The sequence below is a fragment of the Nicotiana attenuata genome, unplaced genomic scaffold (genome assembly GCF_001879085.1).
Source record: "Nicotiana attenuata strain UT unplaced genomic scaffold, NIATTr2, whole genome shotgun sequence".
In the NCBI taxonomy this organism is placed as follows: Eukaryota; Viridiplantae; Streptophyta; class Magnoliopsida; order Solanales; family Solanaceae; genus Nicotiana; species Nicotiana attenuata.
The window spans coordinates 47,064-67,089 of record NW_017673183.1 but is presented as its reverse complement, the minus strand read 5'-3'; the positions used below and the strand labels follow the sequence as shown (position 1 = coordinate 67,089).

At 36.9% G+C, this 20,026-nt stretch overlaps 2 protein-coding genes and 1 long non-coding RNA gene across 3 annotated transcripts; 2 read left to right on the top strand and 1 right to left on the bottom strand.

Annotated features, from left to right (window-relative positions):
- The first annotated feature begins 5,472 nt into the window (after positions 1 to 5,472).
- Positions 5,473 to 6,632, top strand: LOC109215660. Its single transcript, XM_019379767.1, has 3 exons — positions 5,473 to 5,821; positions 5,962 to 6,014; positions 6,105 to 6,632. The coding sequence occupies exons 1-3, from the start codon at positions 5,473 to 5,475 to the stop codon at positions 6,630 to 6,632; spliced, it is 930 nt and encodes a 309-aa protein (XP_019235312.1).
- Positions 6,633 to 7,801: 1,169 nt separating this feature from the next.
- On the top strand, positions 7,802 to 12,766 carry LOC109215661 (adenylyltransferase and sulfurtransferase MOCS3). Its single transcript, XM_019379768.1, has 11 exons — positions 7,802 to 8,252; positions 8,340 to 8,432; positions 8,518 to 8,573; positions 8,706 to 8,770; positions 8,850 to 8,924; positions 9,072 to 9,150; positions 9,815 to 9,853; positions 9,981 to 10,089; positions 10,378 to 10,496; positions 11,898 to 12,014; positions 12,191 to 12,766. The coding sequence occupies exons 1-11, from the start codon at positions 7,982 to 7,984 to the stop codon at positions 12,584 to 12,586; spliced, it is 1,419 nt and encodes a 472-aa protein (XP_019235313.1). The 5' UTR covers positions 7,802 to 7,981; the 3' UTR covers positions 12,587 to 12,766.
- LOC109215662 lies at positions 12,691 to 14,317 on the bottom strand. The gene is made up of 2 exons (XR_002066386.1): positions 14,112 to 14,317; positions 12,691 to 12,973 (listed from the first exon to the last, which is right to left on the bottom strand). It is a non-coding gene; the product is annotated as an uncharacterized LOC109215662 (long non-coding RNA).
- Between the last annotated feature and the right edge of the window lie 5,709 nt (positions 14,318 to 20,026).

Here is a 20,026-nt window from a genome sequence, read left to right as displayed (position 1 = left end):
AACATAGAAACTAATTTAAAATAAAAGAAAGAAACTGATAAGCAATAAGAATATTCAAATGACTCTCAACGGGATTGTTAGCTAACCCAGAGTTCTAGAATATTCGTCTCTAAGATTGCCGACTTATTTTCTTTAATTTTGGTCTACTACTCTAGATTAGTTTTAGTTGAATAATTACACCTTAAGAATCGCTTGAATAAATTAATTGTTTGAGTCTAATTTAGTTAACAGTTAATCACAAGTCCTCGCCTGAACGATACTCTACTTATAACTTATTACTTGTTGACCACGTATATTTGCGTGTGCTTTTTGGAGCAACAAGTTTTTGGCGCCGTTGTCGGGGACTTAGAAATTAGCTAATTTTCTAAATTAAATTTTTACTTTTTGTCTATTTTCAAATTTTAAATTTTAATTTAGTAATATCTCTTTAATATTTTTAACATGACATCTTGGAATGAGAATTGATTGAATGAGGGTTATTATTATTTTTGTAATCCTTGTCTGTATTATGGAGGACCATACTTGTGGCAAAATTGTAAAAATATTTCCGGGAGCGAGTTGGATGTACCATCTCAATCTTTTGAGCGATATATTTGTAATGTGTGTGGTGGTCAAGGTGGCCATTGGGATGGCTGTCCTAATTCTTTTTATCCTTCTCCGAGCTCTTACGATAATTTTTTTAATAATATTTGTAAGTTTGATAGGAGCAATGAAGTGGGGCGTATGGAATGTGTTTCCCGTATTATGAACATGGTGAGGCAAATAACCGAGCAACAAGATGAAAATCAAAAAGTTACAAACAGAATTAGTGCAAAACTCATGAGAATGAAGAGCAAGGCGGATGAATTGGCAGAAGAAAGTGAGTTTCCACAAGAAGATAACTTTGAAGAAGCAGATATCGTGAGCAAATCTTGGCTAGATGAACATGCTCAACTATAAAATTTTACGGGTTTCTTCGCAATAGTCTTTCAGATATGGCAAAACAGCTAATAAAAGGAAGAACTGACCTCGGACGAGAGATTGACCAATTTGGCTCAGATATCTATGACTTGCAGGCTCAATTGAATAAAAAGATTGAGGCGTCTGACGCCCAACAACTAATTATTATGGATTTTGGCTAGCTTGTGGAGCTGAGAGAGGAGTTTCAACCATTCGATCAAAATATTATTGATGATGCCAAGGTTGACGATCTCTGCAAAAGTGAGGATGTCAAGAGTAAAGTTATTTTAGAGTTGAAGCGCATTGGACCTCATCCTAACCATTTTCAACATTGTGTTTGGTTGGTGAAATAAGAATTGATCCACCCGAGCCTATGGGGGAGTCTAGGGATGAAGAAAAAAATGCATATATTCTGAAGTTTGCTATGTCAAGAAGACAAAATGACATTCCTCACTTAAAGGCTAAGAAGTGCAAGATGCGGCATTGTTTACTTCGTTCTTTTGTATTCGTGACAGCACCCCGGGACCATATCTATAAGCTTGAATAAAAATTGGGGATATAATTTATATTGACAAGTTGGAGAAAAAATAGTTAAGGGGTGTAAGTCGTGCCACGACTATAATTAAGGCGATTATTGGGAGGCAACCCAATTTATTACTTCTTTATATTTTTATTTTTTTATTGTGTTATTTTTTGAGTGTTGTTTTTGTGTTTACTAGGAGTAGGAACATGAAATCAAAGCTAGTAGGCATGTGTATTGAACCTTTTACCTCATAAAGTGCTTAATTAAAAATGAGCGCTAGAAAGGTAAGGAGAAAACGGGGTAACTTTTGAGTGTAACCATAGAAAGGAAGAAAAGTGCACTTGTGCAAACACAGAACCATTAGTGGAAATTGTAAGCATCGGGGAAGTGTAAGAAAAAAATTACAAAAAAAAAGAGAAAAAAGAGGAAGAAAAAGTGAAGAAAAAAATAACACACGTCCCAAATATATTTTCTCACCGCTAGTGAATTGCCAATATTGAAGTGCTTAAAGAAATGGGGGCTACTCTTGATGAGAAGATTGGGTTATGATAAGTTTGCTCTCGAATTGATTGTTGTATTGTATTAAAGTGCTTAAAAGGATTACCCACTCTTACCCAAATATATCTTACATGCCCCTTAGCTTACGTTGCAACTCATAAATTCCTATTTGATCCTAGATTAGCAGGCTTAGATTAGTTAAGTTCTACATTACGGGCAAGCCTATGGTACAGCCTTGGGAAGTGCATGATGTTATTTGTGAGAGTGAGTGAATTCTTGTTCTTATATTTGAGTACTTGAATTACATTTGATCTTTTGAATTAAATATGTGGACTAGTTCTTCTCTTGTTTATTGGTGAGGGTACATGATCTCATGACGGATAGGTGAATTTATTAAGCTTCTCTTGTTGGGGAGAGTAGCTTAACTAAGAGTGCTTAGTGGCAACGAGTCAGTCTTTGAGAAGAGGTGATTATGGGAAGGTTGTTTGAAGCTTTAAATCTGTTTAACCTTGGGCATGTAGAAGTTGGGAAGTGTATATATGAATGTGTATGCACATGCTTAAATGTTGGTATCAAACATAGTCATAGATATAGTGTGCTTAGTGGTCATATACTCCCTTATAATGTGGTATCTTGAGTTGTGTGGTTGCAGTAGTAAAGTTTGGTTTGCTCGAGGACGAGCAAGAGTTTAAGTGTGGAGTGTTGATGTTCGGCCAAAAGTATGTATTATTGTATATGAATCGCCTCGTATTTTGCTCTATTCTTGTCGGTTCTAATGTGTAATTGCAATAAGTTAAGCTAATTGATGGTAGGCTAAAATCCGTATTTTAGCCATAGTATTGTACTCTAATTACTGTATTTTTATGTGTGTTTGAGTTTAAAATGATAGTGAATTACACTTATGATGTGTCGTATGCCTTGCAGGAAGTGATTTCGAGCTATTAAGGTAATTTGGAGCTAAATCGAACAAGTTGGAGCTTTGAAGTCTAAGTAAAAGCCAAAAAATTAAGCCGGGATCACGTTCGGGAGTCGAGGACAAAGTCTGGATGTTAAAAAGTGGACGAAAGGAAATACTCCGAGAAAACATCACTGCCGCGCCGCATGGCACGACACGGGTGTACAAATTTGCCAGAGTTTATTTCCTATTTGCGGGAGGAAAGGGTAGTTTCGTCCTGGCCCATTCCTATAGAGTATAAATATACCAAAAATATGTTTTCTGAAGGGACTTTTGACCTACGAAAGAATTTAGAAGCAACTAAGGCAAGGAGACACAAAAATTCATCAAGATTTCAACCAACAATCGGTATAATAAGGGAGTTTGTATCGAATCATTAGCATTGATATTTTCTATGTTTTTAAACCTTATTGAGATGAATTTTTCCATTATTATGGAGTAAATTCCATTAGGGTGTTGACAAATACAGTATTTTGATAACTTGATTAGGAATTCGATTCTTGATAATTGTTGGAATTAATTGATGGAGTTTTAATTCGTATTGTTGAGTTATTTCTTATTTTTCTTAATCGAAAGAGGAGATTGATATTAAATTTTTTTACATCTTATGCCCTAGTTTAAATTCGTGATTCAAATAGGTAATCGAAAGAGCCTCTTGAATTGTTAATCGAACTACGAAATAGGAAAATATTCATGAGAAGTTACCCTTTAGACCATAACCATCATTTTGTTTGTTGCAATTGTATACCGTGCCTCAATTGGATTAATTACTGAAATTAAAGTTTAACCGAAAGAGGGATATTAACTTTGAGTGTAATCTAATTATTTGTTGAATTTGTGAGAACCAACATTATTATAGAGTGAATTAACTCAAGAATTGGATCCTGAGTCAATTATCTTGTACATGTCTAGTCAATTACATTTCTCTCATTGTTATTTCTTTGTTGCTCATATGCTATCTTTTGTGATCAATTGTTAATTGCTTAATTTTTAGTAGTTAAACGTAGTTGATAATCATCAAATCAAGTGTTAATTTTTCTGGATAGTAATCAACTGAATATTATCCGAACACTGTTAAATTCAATCCCTATGAAGACGATAATTAAACTATACTATCTTTGAATAGCGAGCAATAATTTTGTGTTGTATTTTGCGCTCGTCAGTAATTTTTGGTATTTATATGTATAGGAATCAATTAGGAGTGAAATTGATTGGATGTGCATGAGTTGGAGCTAAAAAGAAGAAAAATGAACCAGTGTCGAGTTCTAGCGTCTAGGTTAGTGCGACGCGCTACCGTGGCGCTAGAAATAGAAGACCAAATTTTTCAGCGCCGAGGCTAGCGGGATGCGCTGCCTAGGGTTCCCAATCTTGGGAATTATCCTTTTCCTACTTGGAGAAGATCTTTTTGGGTCCTAGATGCCCCTAACTTGTATAAAATGGGTTCTAAATTTAATTTTGAGGGAGAGGGTGGAGGACGCCACTTTGTAGGAGAATTTACATCTGTGGCACGTTGGAGGAGGCTTCTAACTAGTTTTTCTTCTCTTTCTTTAATCTCATAATTTATTAGTTCTAGAGTTGTGGGTGCTATATGAACGTTGTAGTTTGAAGCTTCAATTGTTCTTATTATTTTACCATATTGGTTTATATATTCAATATGCACGAATTGCAAGGTCATCCCGAGTGAGAATATTACGACCCAGCATAGGCTTTTGGTTATGGACTTAGAGATCAGGTGGAAGAGGAGGAAGAGGGCTATGCCTGGTCTATCCAGGATCAGGTGGGGTGCATTGACTAAGGACAAAGCCCAGGAGTTGGGGGAGAAGTTGCTGGCTATGAGGGCCTAGAGGAGTAGTAGGGACGCGAGTTGTATGTAGACTATGACAGTGAATTGTATTTGAGAGGCGGCGAGAGATGTGTTAGGGGCCTCGAAAGGTTTTTCTGGTAGCAATAAAGGGGACTGGTGATGGAACGAAGAAATTCAAGGGAAAGTGGAAGCTAAGGAAACAACGTATTTTGAAGCTAGTGGAAAGCATATACGAGGAGCAGAAGAAAGCTAACAGAGATGAATATAAGAAGGCTAGGAAGGAGGCAAGGTTAGTGGTTACGGCGGCCAAGACAGCGGCGTTTGGTCATTTATATGAGGAAACTGGGGATAAAGGCAGGGATAAAAAGTTGTACAGGCAGGCGAAGGTTAGAGAGATGAAGGCTCAAGATCTGGACCAATTGAGATGCATAAAAGAAGATGAGGGTAGAGTTTTGTTAGAGGGGGTACATATTAGGAAGAGATGGCAATCTTCCTTCCATAAACTCTTGAATGAGAAAGGGGATATGAGCATTGTGCTGGGTGAGTTGGAATACTCATAGCATCATTATAAGTTTGGGTACTGTAGACGTATATGAGTGGGGGAGGTTGAAGGGGCTATGCGCAAGATGTGTAGGGGTAGAGCGATCGAGCCAGACGAGATTCCAGTAGAATTTTGGAAGAGCGTGGGCAAGGCGGGCTTGGAATGGCTCTCTAGGTTGTTTAACATCATTTTTAGGATGAAGAAGATGCTTGATGAGTGAGGCGGGGTACGATGATTCCATTATACAAGAACAAGGGAGGATGAGGAGGAGTGTGTACATTTCCGAGAACCAGTTTGGTTTCATGCCGGGACGATCGACTACTGAAGCCATCCACATTGTAAGGAGATTGGTGGAGCAATATAGAGCGATGAAGAAGGATTTGCATATGGTGTTCATTGATTTAGAGAAAGCTTATGACAAAGTCCCAAGAGAGATTTTATGGAGATGTTTGGAGGCTAAGAGAGTGCATGCAGTGTATATTAGAGTAATCCAGGACATGTATGATAGAGCTAAGACACGGGTTAAGATAGTAAGAGGAGACTCTGAGTACTTCCCAGATAGTAAGAGGAGACTCTGAGTACTTCCCGATTGAGATGGGACTGCATCAGAGATCAGCACTAAGCTTGTTTTTGTTTTTCTTGGCAATGGACGCTGACGCGACACATTCAAGGGGAGGTGCCTTAGAGCATATTATTTGCAGATGACATAGTCCTGATTGATGAGACGCACGGTGGTATTAACGAGAGGCTGGAGGTCTGGAGACATACCCTGGAGTCTAAGGGTTTCAAGTTGAGCAGGACCAAGACAGAATACTTAGAGTGTGAGTTCAACAGTGTTACCCAGGTAGCGAACGGGGATGTGAGGCTTGATACGCAAGTCATACCTAGGAGACAGAGTTTCAAGTACCCGGGGTCTATAATTCAGAATGATGGGAAGATTGATGGGGATGTCACACATCGTATCGGGGCAGGGTGGATAAAGTGGAGGCTCGCTTTTGGTGTCTTGTACGATAAGAATGTACCGTTGAGACTTAAGTGTAAGTTCTACAAGGTAGTGGTTAGACCGACTATGTTGTATGAGGCAGAGTGCTGGCCAGTCAATAACTCCCATGTCCAGCAGATGAATGTAGCTGAAATGAGGATGTTGAGATGGATGTATGGACATAATAGGTTAGATAGAATTAGGAATGAAGTTATTCGGGACAAGGTGGGAGTGGTCCCTTTGGAGGAAAAGATGCGAGAGGCGAGACTGAGATGGTTCGGGCATGTTAAGAGGAGAAACACAGATGCCCCAGTCAGGAGGTGTGAGAGGTTGGACTTGGGGGTAAGAGGAAGGGTAGAGGTAGGCCAAAGAAGTCTTGGGCAGAGGTGATCAAGCGGGACATGGCGCATCTTGAGCTAACCGAGGACATGAATCTGTATAGGAGGGTGTAGAGGTTGAGGATTAGGGTAGAAGGTTAGTAGTAGTCGTGTGTTTCCCTTTGTTTTCATTAGTTCGTTAGTGTTAGTGTTAGTATGGTACCCTTTTATCTTGAGTTTGCTATTTCGCACATCTTGTTCTGTTATTACTTGTCACCAGTACTTCCTTAGTTTGCTATCAATGCTCCTTTCATAGTCTCTATTGCTATCGGGCCTCAGATTTAGTTTCTCTAAATATATTATCTTGCTATTAATTGCAATCGGTACTTCTTTCATATTCTTAATTGCTATCCTCAATTTTACTTTTCTAAATATATTGTCTTGTTATGAATTGCTATCAACACTTCTTCCATCTTCTTTAGCCGAGGGTCTATCGGAAACAGTCTCTCTGCCCTCCCAGGGTAGGGTAATGATGCATTATAATACCCTGCCTAGAGTACCCTACTTGTGGGACTTTCACTAGGTTGTTATTTTTATTATTAATTTATTTATTCAATCTTGCGCTCAGTTATTTGATCGCTTGATCACCACTTAAATACTATCTACGAATCTAAGATTGATCTCGGAAGAGGAAATTCTATATTGCAAATAGGATTGAGTAGAGCAAGATTCTGAACCTGGGCATCGGGAAATGGATTCGCGGTTAGGATACAAATATACCTAATCACGTTGCTTGGTTACTATACGTGAATTATTAATGTGTTCTTGTTGATCATACTCCATAGGTATATTGGCGTTAGGTTGGCTTGTAGACAAGTAGTACTTCAGAAGAATACTACGAGTAATATTAACCTGTCAATCAATAAACTAGATAAATTAATTAGACAATTTAAGTAGATAACTCAACGGGATTGTTAGCTAACCCATAACTCTGTGATATTTTCTCCCATTGAATTCGTCTCTAAGATTGCCTGACTTGTTTTCTTTAATTTTTTAGTTTACTATTTTAGAATAACTTTAGTTGAATAATCACATCTTAAGAATTACTTGAATAAATTAATTGTTTGAGTTTAATTTAATTAATCACAAATTTTGGTGAGAGCGATACTGTTTATTGCGTGTGCGTTTTGGAGGAAGATTTTTCTTTTTACAATTTTTATGAAATGGAGACGTCTTAAACATGCCGAGGGTTGTAATTTGTAAGTTGTAACATTATTAGGCCAAATATAGCTCTAAAAAATTAGAAGGGGGTTCAGTAGATATAGGGTTTATAATTTGCCTTACCTTCTGACTCATCTGTTCTTGCCCAAGCCAAAGTTTGCGTCTTTGGGAACTATATTCAGATTCTTCCTGCCTTTTGTAATGGATTCCAATGGTGCTGAAGCATCTCGTATTCGCGAGGAAATCGAGTCTCTAAAGGCTAACAAGAGAAATATAGAGCAACAAATTTCAGCTCTCGAAGCTCAACTTAATCAACTTGAAGTAAAGCAGGTTGAAGAAGGAGAAGTCAATTCCAATGCTCTATGTACTTCGCCGCTTTCTAACGGAGATTTAGGGAATTCAAATGGTCTATCGCCCGATATGATTTATAGATACAGTCGCCACCTATTGCTTCCTTCATTTGGCGTTCAAGGTTCGGTCCGAATTGCTGTGAACATACTTAGTTTGACTTGACAAAACAACCATTTCTGTTTATACTTAAATTTATTGTTGGCATTAGGTCAGGCGAATCTATTGAAATCTTCAGTTTTGGTTATTGGAGCTGGAGGTCTAGGATCACCTGCTCTATTATATCTTGCTGCCTGTGGAGTTGGTAATTAGTTATTTAATTCACGTTTTTTGTCTCTATTTTTTGGAATAAATTAGGAAGCATGTTTTTATTCTGGTATATTTTGCAGGTCGAATAGGTATAGTTGATCATGATGTAGTGGAACTTAACAATCTGCAAAGGCAGGTAGTTTGTTTAATATAATGTGTTTTATGTGCTGAAAATTGATTTTGGTGAATGCTGTTTGGCTTAGTGATTTTGATATTTTACTTTTTGTTTTTAAGCTAATTGGCTACGGTATTTCTCATTGTATTCTAGATAATTCATACTGAAGCATATATTGGAAAGTCAAAAGTAGAGTCAGCTGCTGCTGCCTGTCGCTCGTAAGTCATGTACAGAATAAACTTGTTTTGCATTTGAACCTGTATATAATATTCTAATTTATTTGTTTGTTTGTTTTAGGATCAACTCCTCCACTCAGATTGTGGAGCACAAAGAAGCATTCCGCACGTCCAATGCTTTAGAGATCGTAAGCAAGTATGGTCTAATAACACTTTTTTATACAGGGTTGCATGAATTTATTTCCTTTCTGTATCACTTTGATGTTTTGTGTTGGTTCTGTTTTCACTTTTGCTAAATTAGATCAGTGATTTTCTCATTTCCTTGCTTAATGATCTTTCTCAGATATGATGTGGTAGTAGATGCAACAGACAATGCTCCAAGCCGCTACATGATCAATGATTGCTGCGTTGTGCTTGGGAAGGTTAGCTGTTTCTCTTTTTGATTAGTAGTGAAGAGGTCAGCTGTTTCTTCTGATGTTCACTTTTTACACTGATTCTGCTGGTAACAATGATATGTTAAGCTGGATTTCGATATACTATACACTACACAATTGTGTTCTGATGCAATAACTTCTTCCTTCCTATGAGTAATGTATTCCAGGTTCTTAAACAAGTATCTTATTACTTGTGTAAATATAGATGCAGCAAAATTTAGTGTATTGGCTATAAAAAATTGTAACTAGCATTATTGATGCTATGGATTTGTTGGACTTCCTTATTTTGTGGGACGAAACAAGTTCAATTTTTGGTACTGATTACAGTACCTTCTTAATTCTGTTATTGAATAAATTTTTTGATGAAATTCTGTTATTGAATAAAATTACCTACCTTATCAGAAAAATCGGTATTAACCTGTAAAGCTGCAAATCAATCTAACAGGCAGCTTTTCCTTTAAACTTATTTACAGACACATAAATCACTTTTCTTTCCTGCCATTCTAATGTTCTGGTATGATCATGTAATGATGATATTGAATATTAATGCCTGGATATACAAACACTAATCTCATATTGCAAGTGTGAAATTGGATGATAAGTTCATTTTGTTGGATCTCTGAACTGATTACTGGCTTATTTGTGTTAACAGCCTCTTATATCTGGAGCTGCACTAGGACTAGAAGGGCAGGTACCATTTTCTGAAAGCATTCATCCTTCCTAGAGCGTTTAACTTGTGTTCCCCTAGAACCGCAGTATAAATTGCTTATAGCTGTCCAGATTGATTGGTAACTCTGTTCCCTGAATGGTTTATCTAGCTGACAGTCTACAATTACAATGGAGGTCCATGCTATCGATGCCTGTTTCCAACTCCTCCACCCACAAATGCATGTCAGAGATGTGCTGACAGCGGAGTACTGGGAGTTGGTAAGTTGTGATTATCTCATACTTATCTCTCTAATATGTGAAATTCCCTTAGTTTTTCGGAAAGCAAACTTCTCTCTTTGGTCTGTTTATTGGGTATCTTGTTTATAACAATGGTTAGAGAGGAAAGTATTGATGTCATATCAAACCTGAAAAACTTTCTTTTTGGTTTGGCTGTGTCTGTTTCTATGTTTAATCTGTAGGATTCACATTGTTTTAAAATATATGGTGTTACCAGCTTGGTACTAATTTATATTCCTATTCCCAGTTATAATTTTTCTTCACTTTCAGTTCCAGGTGTTATTGGATGTCTTCAAGCCCTGGAGGCCATAAAAGTTGCTAGCTTGGTTGGAGAACCACTCTCTGGGAGGATGCTTCTTTTGGATGCCCTGTCAGGCCGGATTCGTATTGTGCGTTTGATATTCTAATTTCTCATACTTCCATTCATATCATATGAAACAGTTCTTCATTCTTTGTGGGAAAAGTAGATCTTGCAGTCATCCAATTTTGCATTTTCTACTAAGCACTGATAAAGACGAAATTAGCTAAATATAGGGCAAACAACAACAACAACAACCCTGTGAAAATCCCACAAGGGGGGTCTGGGGAGGATAGGATGTACGCAGCGTTACTCCTACCTTGGGAGGGCAAAGAGATTGTTTCCGATAGGCCATCGGCTAAAGAAGATGGAAGAAGTGCTGGTAGCAATTCATAACAAGACAATATATTTAGAAAACTAAATTGAAAATAGCAATAAAGAATATGAAAGAAGTACTGATAGCAAGTAATAGCAAGACAATATATATAGAGAAACTAAATTCGAGGTCTGATAGCAATAAAGAATATGAAATGAGCACTGATAGCAAACTAAGTACCGGTGACAAGTAATAACAGAATAAGAAAATAGCAAACTCTGGATAAAAGGGTGCCATACTAACACTAACACTAACGAACTAATGAAGACAAAGGGAAACGCACGACTACCTGCTAACCTTCTACCCTAATCATCAACCTCCACACCCTCTTATCCAGGGTCATGTCATCGGTTAGCTCAAGCTGCGTCATGTCCCGCCTGATCACCTTTCCCCAAGACTTCTTTGGCGTACCTTTAGCCTTCCTCTTACCCCCAAGGCCAACCTCTCACACCTCCTGACTGGTGCATCTGTGCTTCACCTCTTAACATGCCCGAACCATTTCAGCCTCGCCTCTCGCATCTTTTCCTCCACAGAGGCCACTCCCACCTTGTCCCGAATACGTTCATTTCTAATTCTATCTAACCTAGTATGCCCACACATTCATCTCAATATCCTCATTTCAGCTACTTTCATCTGCTAGACATGGGAGTTCTTGACTGGCCAACACTCTGCCTCATACAACATAGTCGGTCTAACCACTAGCTAAATATAGGGCCCTTTAATAAATTTTAATTTTGATAAGAACATTTTGAGCTGACAGTGACGATACAATAAAGCAGTTGAAATTCAGGACTCCTTGAAAAAACATAGTTCGAAATAGATGCCTTACGAAGGAGCCCGACAAAAAAAAAAAAGATAGATACTTCGCGAATGCTTTCAACACGCCTTTCTCCGCTTAAAGACAACCATATTTGTATCTAATCTGCTTCGAGTAAAAGAAGCCTTAAGATTTATATTTAATTAGGCCGCTCAAATTTGCTTGCTCGTGGTGGCAACTTATCTGGAATATCTTCTATTCAATATTCGTTTTCCTTTGCTCCTCAACATATTGTACTTATTTGTTGCCAATTGTCGGCATTGGTCATAATCTCAGTCATCGCATCTCTGCAATTTTAGGTCAAAATTCGTGGAAGGTCATTGCAGTGCGAAGCTTGTGGAGAACATCCAGTATTGACAAGGCAGACATTTCCGGATTTTGACTATGAAATATTTACTCAAACTCCACTATCCACGGTGCATTTCGTTTTCACAACTTTTCAATTGTATCTAATATTTGTAGCCCTTTGTCTGAACCTGTGTATCTTTTCTGTATGCAACTAAAGGCCTAGTGAAGCATTCAAGTATAAAATGACTCATTTGATTGATTTTCTTGCTGATCTAATTATCTGTGTAATTGACCATTCTTTCAGGGCCCATTGAAGTTGACCCTTCTTTCACAGGATGCTCGAATAAGCAGCAAAGAGTACAATGAGAGAGTGGTGACGAAAGGTGAAGCACATGTATTAGTAGATGTTCGACCAGCTCATCACTATAAGATTGTTTCACTTCCCAACTCTATCAACATCCCTCTATCCACGTTGGAAGGTAGGTTGTCAGAAATAGCTGCTGCCTTGGAAAACGAGGCAGATAAAGAAACGCTCGACAGTGGTTCCGGTGCTTCTCTATATATGATATGCAGAAGAGGTAATGATTCACAAAGGGCTGTTCAATTGCTTCACAAGGCGGGTTTCACTTCAGCGAAGGATATAATAGGGGGCTTAGAGTCGTGGGCGCACAATGTGGATCCAAAGTTCCCCACATACTAAATATACACAAAATTCTTTTCTTCTGTTAGTGCTTGCCTATCCTCTAACGTCTTGGTCAAACTTCTAATTTATGTTCTTGACTGAATTGCTATAGCTTTATCTATCCTGTTTTCAAACATACCTGCTATATCGTAATGCGATTCTTCTAATGGGGAAATCACCATGGAAGTTTAAGTGCAACTTTGGTGTTTCTCGAAATGGTAGCCCTGTTCACAAGTTGACGTAGTATTTGCATCAGATTTTCATTGAATTCTGTTAATATGTCAATCTTCGCTACATCCACGTTAAGATGAAGAGCCAAAATAATGTCCAGGACCGGACGATTGTTGAACACCGATCAGGTTCTTGTTTCCTTGGGTTGCTTTGCCAAAGTTAAGAGCAAACACGCTGCAAATCATAGGGTTAGTATTGCTCAAATTACTCTTCGTTGTTCTTAACCACAGCAAGTTAAAAACTTAAAACGAGTCAAATGATAGAGTAGCATTGCTTAAATTACTCCTCTTTATTCTTAAGTAGAGCAATTAAAGTTTCTTCGGTGCAAGTGAATGGTATTTTTTCTTAACTATCTCTGGAACGTGAGTTTCTGATCTGCACAATGCTTAAACATCTGGCTTTGAAAAGGCTTTATGTGAAGAGGGGGAGAAAGAGCCTTTTCTTATGAAATTTACATTTCTTATAGAAGTTATTAGAAACAAAAGTGGAAGAAGAACGAAGGAGGTGGAGATGGTCAGAAATGGTTTCAATTGTCTATAATTGCAACTTTCTTTGAAGTATGTCGGACTTGATTAATTTATGTCAACCTGACAGCCATCTTTTCTAAATATTCTAACATTTCATCAACTTAAAAAAGGATAAGTTAGATGTTAAAAGATTGAACTGTTTTGCAAACTTTAGTTGTAAAGCAGTTTGTGGAACTGAAGGATAATGACGAACAATCGAGGATTGCTTTTCATCTTCAAATATAGCTTCTTTTAGACTTGGGGAGAAGTAACAACTGTTGTCAGAACATTATGAACTGGATTACATTACTTGGAAGCAAGGGATATGGGAATCTTCCTTTGCAATTACCTTAGTATAAAACAAAGGTGTTACCCTACAATTTCTTTTGCCTTTTTTTAAGATTTCTACTGTCTGAACTAAAGGTTAAAGCAATGGAATGTCAAAAAGTGGAGAACAATTTGGATATAATTTATCACAATTGAAATTAGCATGACTACAGGATGACAACTTCGAAAAGTCTAATAAACTAATTAAGTACCATAGCTAGTATTCCGTAGACTTATTTTTAGTTGGTTTTTGGTTCACAAAGTTGTAAGACTGTTGATTATACGCGAGTCTTATCTCTAATCATGATGGTCATATTATGACAAATGTCAAGCAGATAAAAGTGAAAGACATAAAAGAATATTTATCGCTAAATAATAATTAATTAATTAATTAATAATATATTTCTACCTTAATCTATGACTTAAACGTAAAATATTAATATAATTTAATATGAACGCTCGGCACAAAGGAGTTTTACCTTGCCAATGTGCAAAGAGTCGAAAACAAAGATCCAAAAAGTGAGGTTCTTCCTTTTAGATCTCCACATTTCCAGTAACCATAATACAAAAAAGCAAGAAGCTACTGCTCTACCTTTTACTCCAAACGAGAAAATGAGACAAAAAAGAGAGGGAATATTGCCTCTCCACCCACCTTATCAACAGTTGTCCAATTAGAATTGAACTTTTTTCTTTTTCTCCTTTTATTTTATATATATATGCTTTTCCCCCCTTTTTCGCATGTTTCCTTGTCTCCTGTTAGTGAAAATCTAAGGCCCTTTTGTTTTTTGAAAAGGATACTGTATAATCTGTACTGCATGAGTTGTCGTGATCGAGTATATTTATGTGTGGATACCAAAGGGTTAACGATATCTCCCTCAAGAAATCAACAACTACAACACAGTGAAATTCTATAAGTGGAGTCTTGAGAAGGTAGGACGTACACAACCTTATCTTTATTCTGGGAGGGCAGAGAGATTGTTTTCGATAAACCCTCGGCTAAAGAAGATATAAGAGGGCCGATAGCAATTCATAGCGAGACAATATATTAGGAAAATAAATTGATGAGAGCAATAAAGAATATGAAAGAAGTACCTATCTATTATTAAAAAGAAAGAAGTCATCTATGATAATTTGCCAAGTGTTATGTTAATAAAATGCCATTTGGCAATTTTAGGACAAATTAGTTAAAGTTAGGTACAATTAGTTTGTTTTCTAAATTTGAATTTCAAAATACTGAAACAATTACTATCTTTTTAAAATGTTTTTTGAATTTGAATTTCAAAATATTGAAATAACTATCTTTTCACATTTTAAAAAATTAACTTATCAACAATGACTAATTTTTAGGAAGTTACCAAGACGTAATAAAATGTGGGAACGACACACTCTAATGATGATAATTATTTTAATTTAAAAATTTTAATTTAAAAATAATGAAATATCAAATCTTTTACATTCTTTAAAAAATTAAGTTACGAACAAGGGCTGCAGCCTCTTTATTTGCTTTATCATCGCGCCTTTCTGTCTAAATTTTTTAACCCTAGGCAGTGTGCACTTTAAACACCCCACGATGTACCTCCACGATCTCTAACTCATAACCCACAAATCCAATCTTAAACGGATTCTCAGTAACATAATTCTCCAGATTTTTCATGTCTGTTTCACATTTTTACCGTATATACCTCCAATTCTTTCTCTTTTCTTCGCATACCACTCAAAAATTCTGAATTACAGGAGGTAAGTTATATGATTTGTAGTTCTAGAACACTCATTACATTTCTATAACAGATAAATCCTCAGAATTAACTAGAATATAGAAAAGCAACAAAATTTTCAGTTCTTTCTTCCTTCACTCCTTGCTTTTCTTCTCTTTCATTTTTATATAATTTGTTCAATAGAAAGAGTAATAGGCTATTAAGAATTCGTTGACATTGTATTCTGCGTTAATTCATTGATTACACTATGTATTAGTGTCTTTATTTTGATTTTCATTTCTTCTCAATTACCAGAGGACTTAATGGCGGCTGAAATAAATTTTGTTAGCGAAATTAACAACAAGTCAATGAATTGGAAATTGAAGGTTCGCATTGTCAGGCTTTGGGAAAATTCGGATCGGACAGACCTGATAGCCTTTTTTCAATTGACATTATTCTGATGGATGAAAGGGTGTTGTTTTAAACTTTACGATTACTTTCTATTTTGCATTGTTTACATATGCGTAAGTATATTATAGTCATATATGGAATAACTTAGTCATTTTTACTAATTGAGTTTTTTTCCGGGCAACCGTATTCACGCAAGTATTGGGCAGGTCTTTTATCCAAAGGTTCAAACAAGAAATTAAGGAAATGGGTTTGTATCATGAAGAATTTTGTGGTTTGTCTAAATCAATTCTAATTACAGTACATAAGATCAAAGTTTAAGTTTTAGATTAAAGCTGAATTTCTTGATATTGTTAAATCTTTAAGCATTTAGGTGGGCAATTAGTTTTGCTTGCGGTAGCTTTATCCTTCTTTCTTTTATTTCTTCTATCTGTAATTCTAATAAAAATTTAATAATGAAGTTAGTAATTTATTTTAGAATACTCCAAAAGATCTTTTTTTCCATGTTGGTATTATATTTTATAAGAAGGTGAAAGAACAAAAGACTGTGTTTATATATATATTTATGTTTGAGTAAACTTAAGTACCATAGAAGAAGAATCATAAGAGTAAATGGAGATGGTAAGTTAGGCAAGACGCCTATAGTCAAAATCCTGCCAAATATTTTACATAAGTTGTTATATATACCTGAAAGGTAACTATTTGCCTTTTTTGTAACAAATAAAAGTAATTATAAAATTGAGGTGTTCTTTATCGAAAATGACAATCTGATTTCTGTCTTATAATATTGATTTTCACTTTCACTTAACATTCCGTAATGTTTTTTTTGTTCTTTTATGTTTGGTATACCAATTGTTATATCTTTGGTATATCGTGAAATTTATTAATTCTTTTACAATCTTTATTTATGTTGTTTATAATAATTACCAGTTGCTATATTATTTTGCACATATTTTCTTCATCAATATTATTGTAGATGTTATTGGGGAAACTGTGAGCTATGAGGACGTATAGTCTATAAAACAAGATGATAACATCAGTATGTTCATGAACATTGTGATACAAGATTATGAGTAAGTTTGCCACAATCTTTTAACTAGATAAATATTTCAATAATTCTTTATTTTGATTCCATGCTTAACCTTATAATAATTGTAGGAGCAATAATATCTCTGCAACTTTTTGGGGTGATTTTGTGGAACAGATCGAGCCACATTGGAATGGATCCAATGATAAGCCAGTTGTCGTCGTCATGCAGTTGATTAGAGCACGCCGATATTGAGGTTATTAAATTATCTACTTACTTTGAAATACAATGCCTCTATACNTCTGGGTGAGGTGTATTTGAATTTCTGCACTTTGGTTTCAGTTTATTTTATGTTTTCGACGACTTTCCGCTTTTTATATTTAATTATCCCGTTCTTCTTTATACTGTTAATGATGTTAAGAGAAGTATTAAATTAATTGGCTTGCCTAGCTCCTATTAGTAGGCGCCATCACGACTCCTGAGGGTGGGAAATCCGGGTCGTGACAATTACACTATGTATTAGTGTCTTTATTTTTATTTTCATTTCTTCTCAATTACCAGAGGACTTAATGGCGGCTGAAATAAATTTTGTTAGCGAAATTAACAACAAGTCAATGAATTGGAAATTGAAGGTTCGCATTGTCAGGCTTTGGGAAAATTCGGATCGGACAGACCTGATAGCCTTTTTTCAATTGACATTATTCTGATGGATGAAAGGGTGTTTTTTTAAACTTTACGATTACTTTCTATTTTGCATTGTTTACATATGCATAAGTATATTATAGTCATATATGGAATAACTTAGTCATTTTTACTAATTGAGTCTTTTTCGGGCAACCGTATTCACACAAGTATTGGGCAGGTCTTTTATCCAAAGGTTCAAACAAGAAATTAAGGAAATGGGTTTGTACATCATGAAGAATTTTGTGGTTTGTCTAAATCAATTCTAATTACAGTACATAAGATCAAAGTTTAAGTTTTAGATTAAAGCTGAATTTCTTGACATTGCTAAATCCTTAAGCATTTAGGTGGGCAATTAGTTTTGCTTGTGGTAGCTTTATCCTTCTTTCTTTTATTTCTTCTATCTGTCATTCTAATAAAATTTTAATAATGAAGTTAGTAATTTATTTTAGAAGACTCCAAAAGATCCTTTTTTCCATGTTGGTATTATATTTTATAAGAAGGTGAAAGAACAAAAGACTGTGTTTATATATATATTTATGTTTNAATTCATCAAAAACGGGTCAAGCCAGGGTTTGGAAAAGCTGTGATGTAAAAATGGAATTTGGAGGGTCAAACGAGCTCCGATTTTGGTAAACTTTATATGCACGGACTCGTGGCGAGACGAGGAATCCATTGGGGTGATTTTCAGAATTTTTCGAGAAGTGTTCCCGGGGCTCGGGTTTTACCAACTTCGTGAATTTTAGTACTTTTTCGAGTATTTTTGATTGGGTTATGTTTCTTTAACCCATATTTATGTATTCGTTGTGATTTTGACTAGATTCGACGCGCGAGGAGGTCGATACGAAAGGAAAAGGCATTGCGGACCATTCTACGGCCGGTTAGAGGTGAGTAGTTGGTGTATATGATGGCCTAAGGGTTTGAAACCCCGGCTTATCACATTGTGACGCTATTGTAGGGCGTGACTCGCACCCCATGGCAGGTGCGGGATTTGTTATGACTGGGGATTGAGACTTAGTCCATCCCGAACAAGAATGTTTCTATATTGGCGACTGATACGCACCCTGTATTGCATATATCTGGGCTTATTGCCGTGTTTGGGACCTTGTGCCGATCTGTAGCATCCTTAGAGGTTGAATGCCATTGTGATAGCATGCTGGTATAATCATTGATCTCAGTCCTGTGTCTAATCACTGTTATAAAATGCTAAGTCACTTTTCCTGAAGTTAAATATCAAAAATGTATTCTTCTTAATAAATTGAAAATTGGAAAATTAATTGAATCTGTTACGTGACTCATATGCATATTGTGGACTGAGTATGGATCTGGCTGCACGCCGCAGCGAATGGTATGATTATATTGCGCTTGGGCTAAAGGAGCCCCTCCGGAGTCTGTACACACCCCCAGTGAGCGCCGTCGATGTTAAATGGATCGGGCTGTACGCCACAGCGTGTTCATGTGCATTGCATTGCATCCTTACATTTTACTTGACTGTTATATTTGAAGTTGTTTTGCTGTTAGTTCGTAGTAAGGTGTAGAACTGTTAGTTTTAGCTTTGCTTTGTGGCATTTCGTGGATTTCTTATCTTCAAACATTTTATATGCTTATTACTCACTGAGTCGGTAGTACTCACCCCTACTCCCTGCACCTTGTGTGCAGATTCAGGTACACCGGAGGCTTAGCTGAGCAGTCTTTGTTTTCCAAAGCTTATCAGAGTTGTTGAGGTAGCTGCTTGACGTTCGCAGGACCTGACTACTCTTCCTATTTCAGTTTATTTTGTATATACATTTCCAGACTTGAGTATTTTCGTTCAGATATTGTTATTCGGATTGTTTTAGAGGCTCTAGACTCGTGACCCCAGATCTTTTGGGAGTGTTTTTATCAGACTTCGTATTTTCTCAGTATTATTCTTCGATAAATATTGGTCTATTATTCTAAAACTATTATAATCTCTTTAGATTGTCGGTTTTGAGGTTTACGGTTGATTTGGGAACGACTGTGGTCAGGCTTGCCTAGCAATTTTGTTGGGCGCCATCACGACCGGGTTTGGGGTCGTGACAAGTTGGTATCAGAGCCTAGGTTACTAGGCCTCGCGAGTCATGAGCCGGTTTAGTAGGGTCTCGCGGATCGGTACGTGGACGTCCATATCTATCCTCGGGAGGCTACAGAACCTTTAGGAAACACTTCACTTTCTTGAAATTCAAATCGTGCGGCTTGTTATTATGAAAAACTAAATTTTCGTATTCTATTCTCTCGCAGATGGCGAGAACCCGTGCTAACGGACGTGGCAGACGACCACCAGTGCCACCTAGAGGTCGTGGTCGCAGTAGAGGCAGGGCAGCAGGGACAGCACCTGCTGACCCACCAGTTGACCGGGCTCAGGGTCAGATTCCAGCACCAGTTGACCAGGCTCAGGGTCAAATTCCAGCTGTAGATGCTCCAGCAGCACCTGTTCAGGCACCGAGCAGTGCCCATCGTGATTCCTGGTCTCCAGGAGGATTTGGCTCAGATCTTGTCCGTCTGCACTGGCCTGGCTCAAGCGGTTTCAGCCACTACAGCGGCGACTACTTCTCAGACCGGGGGT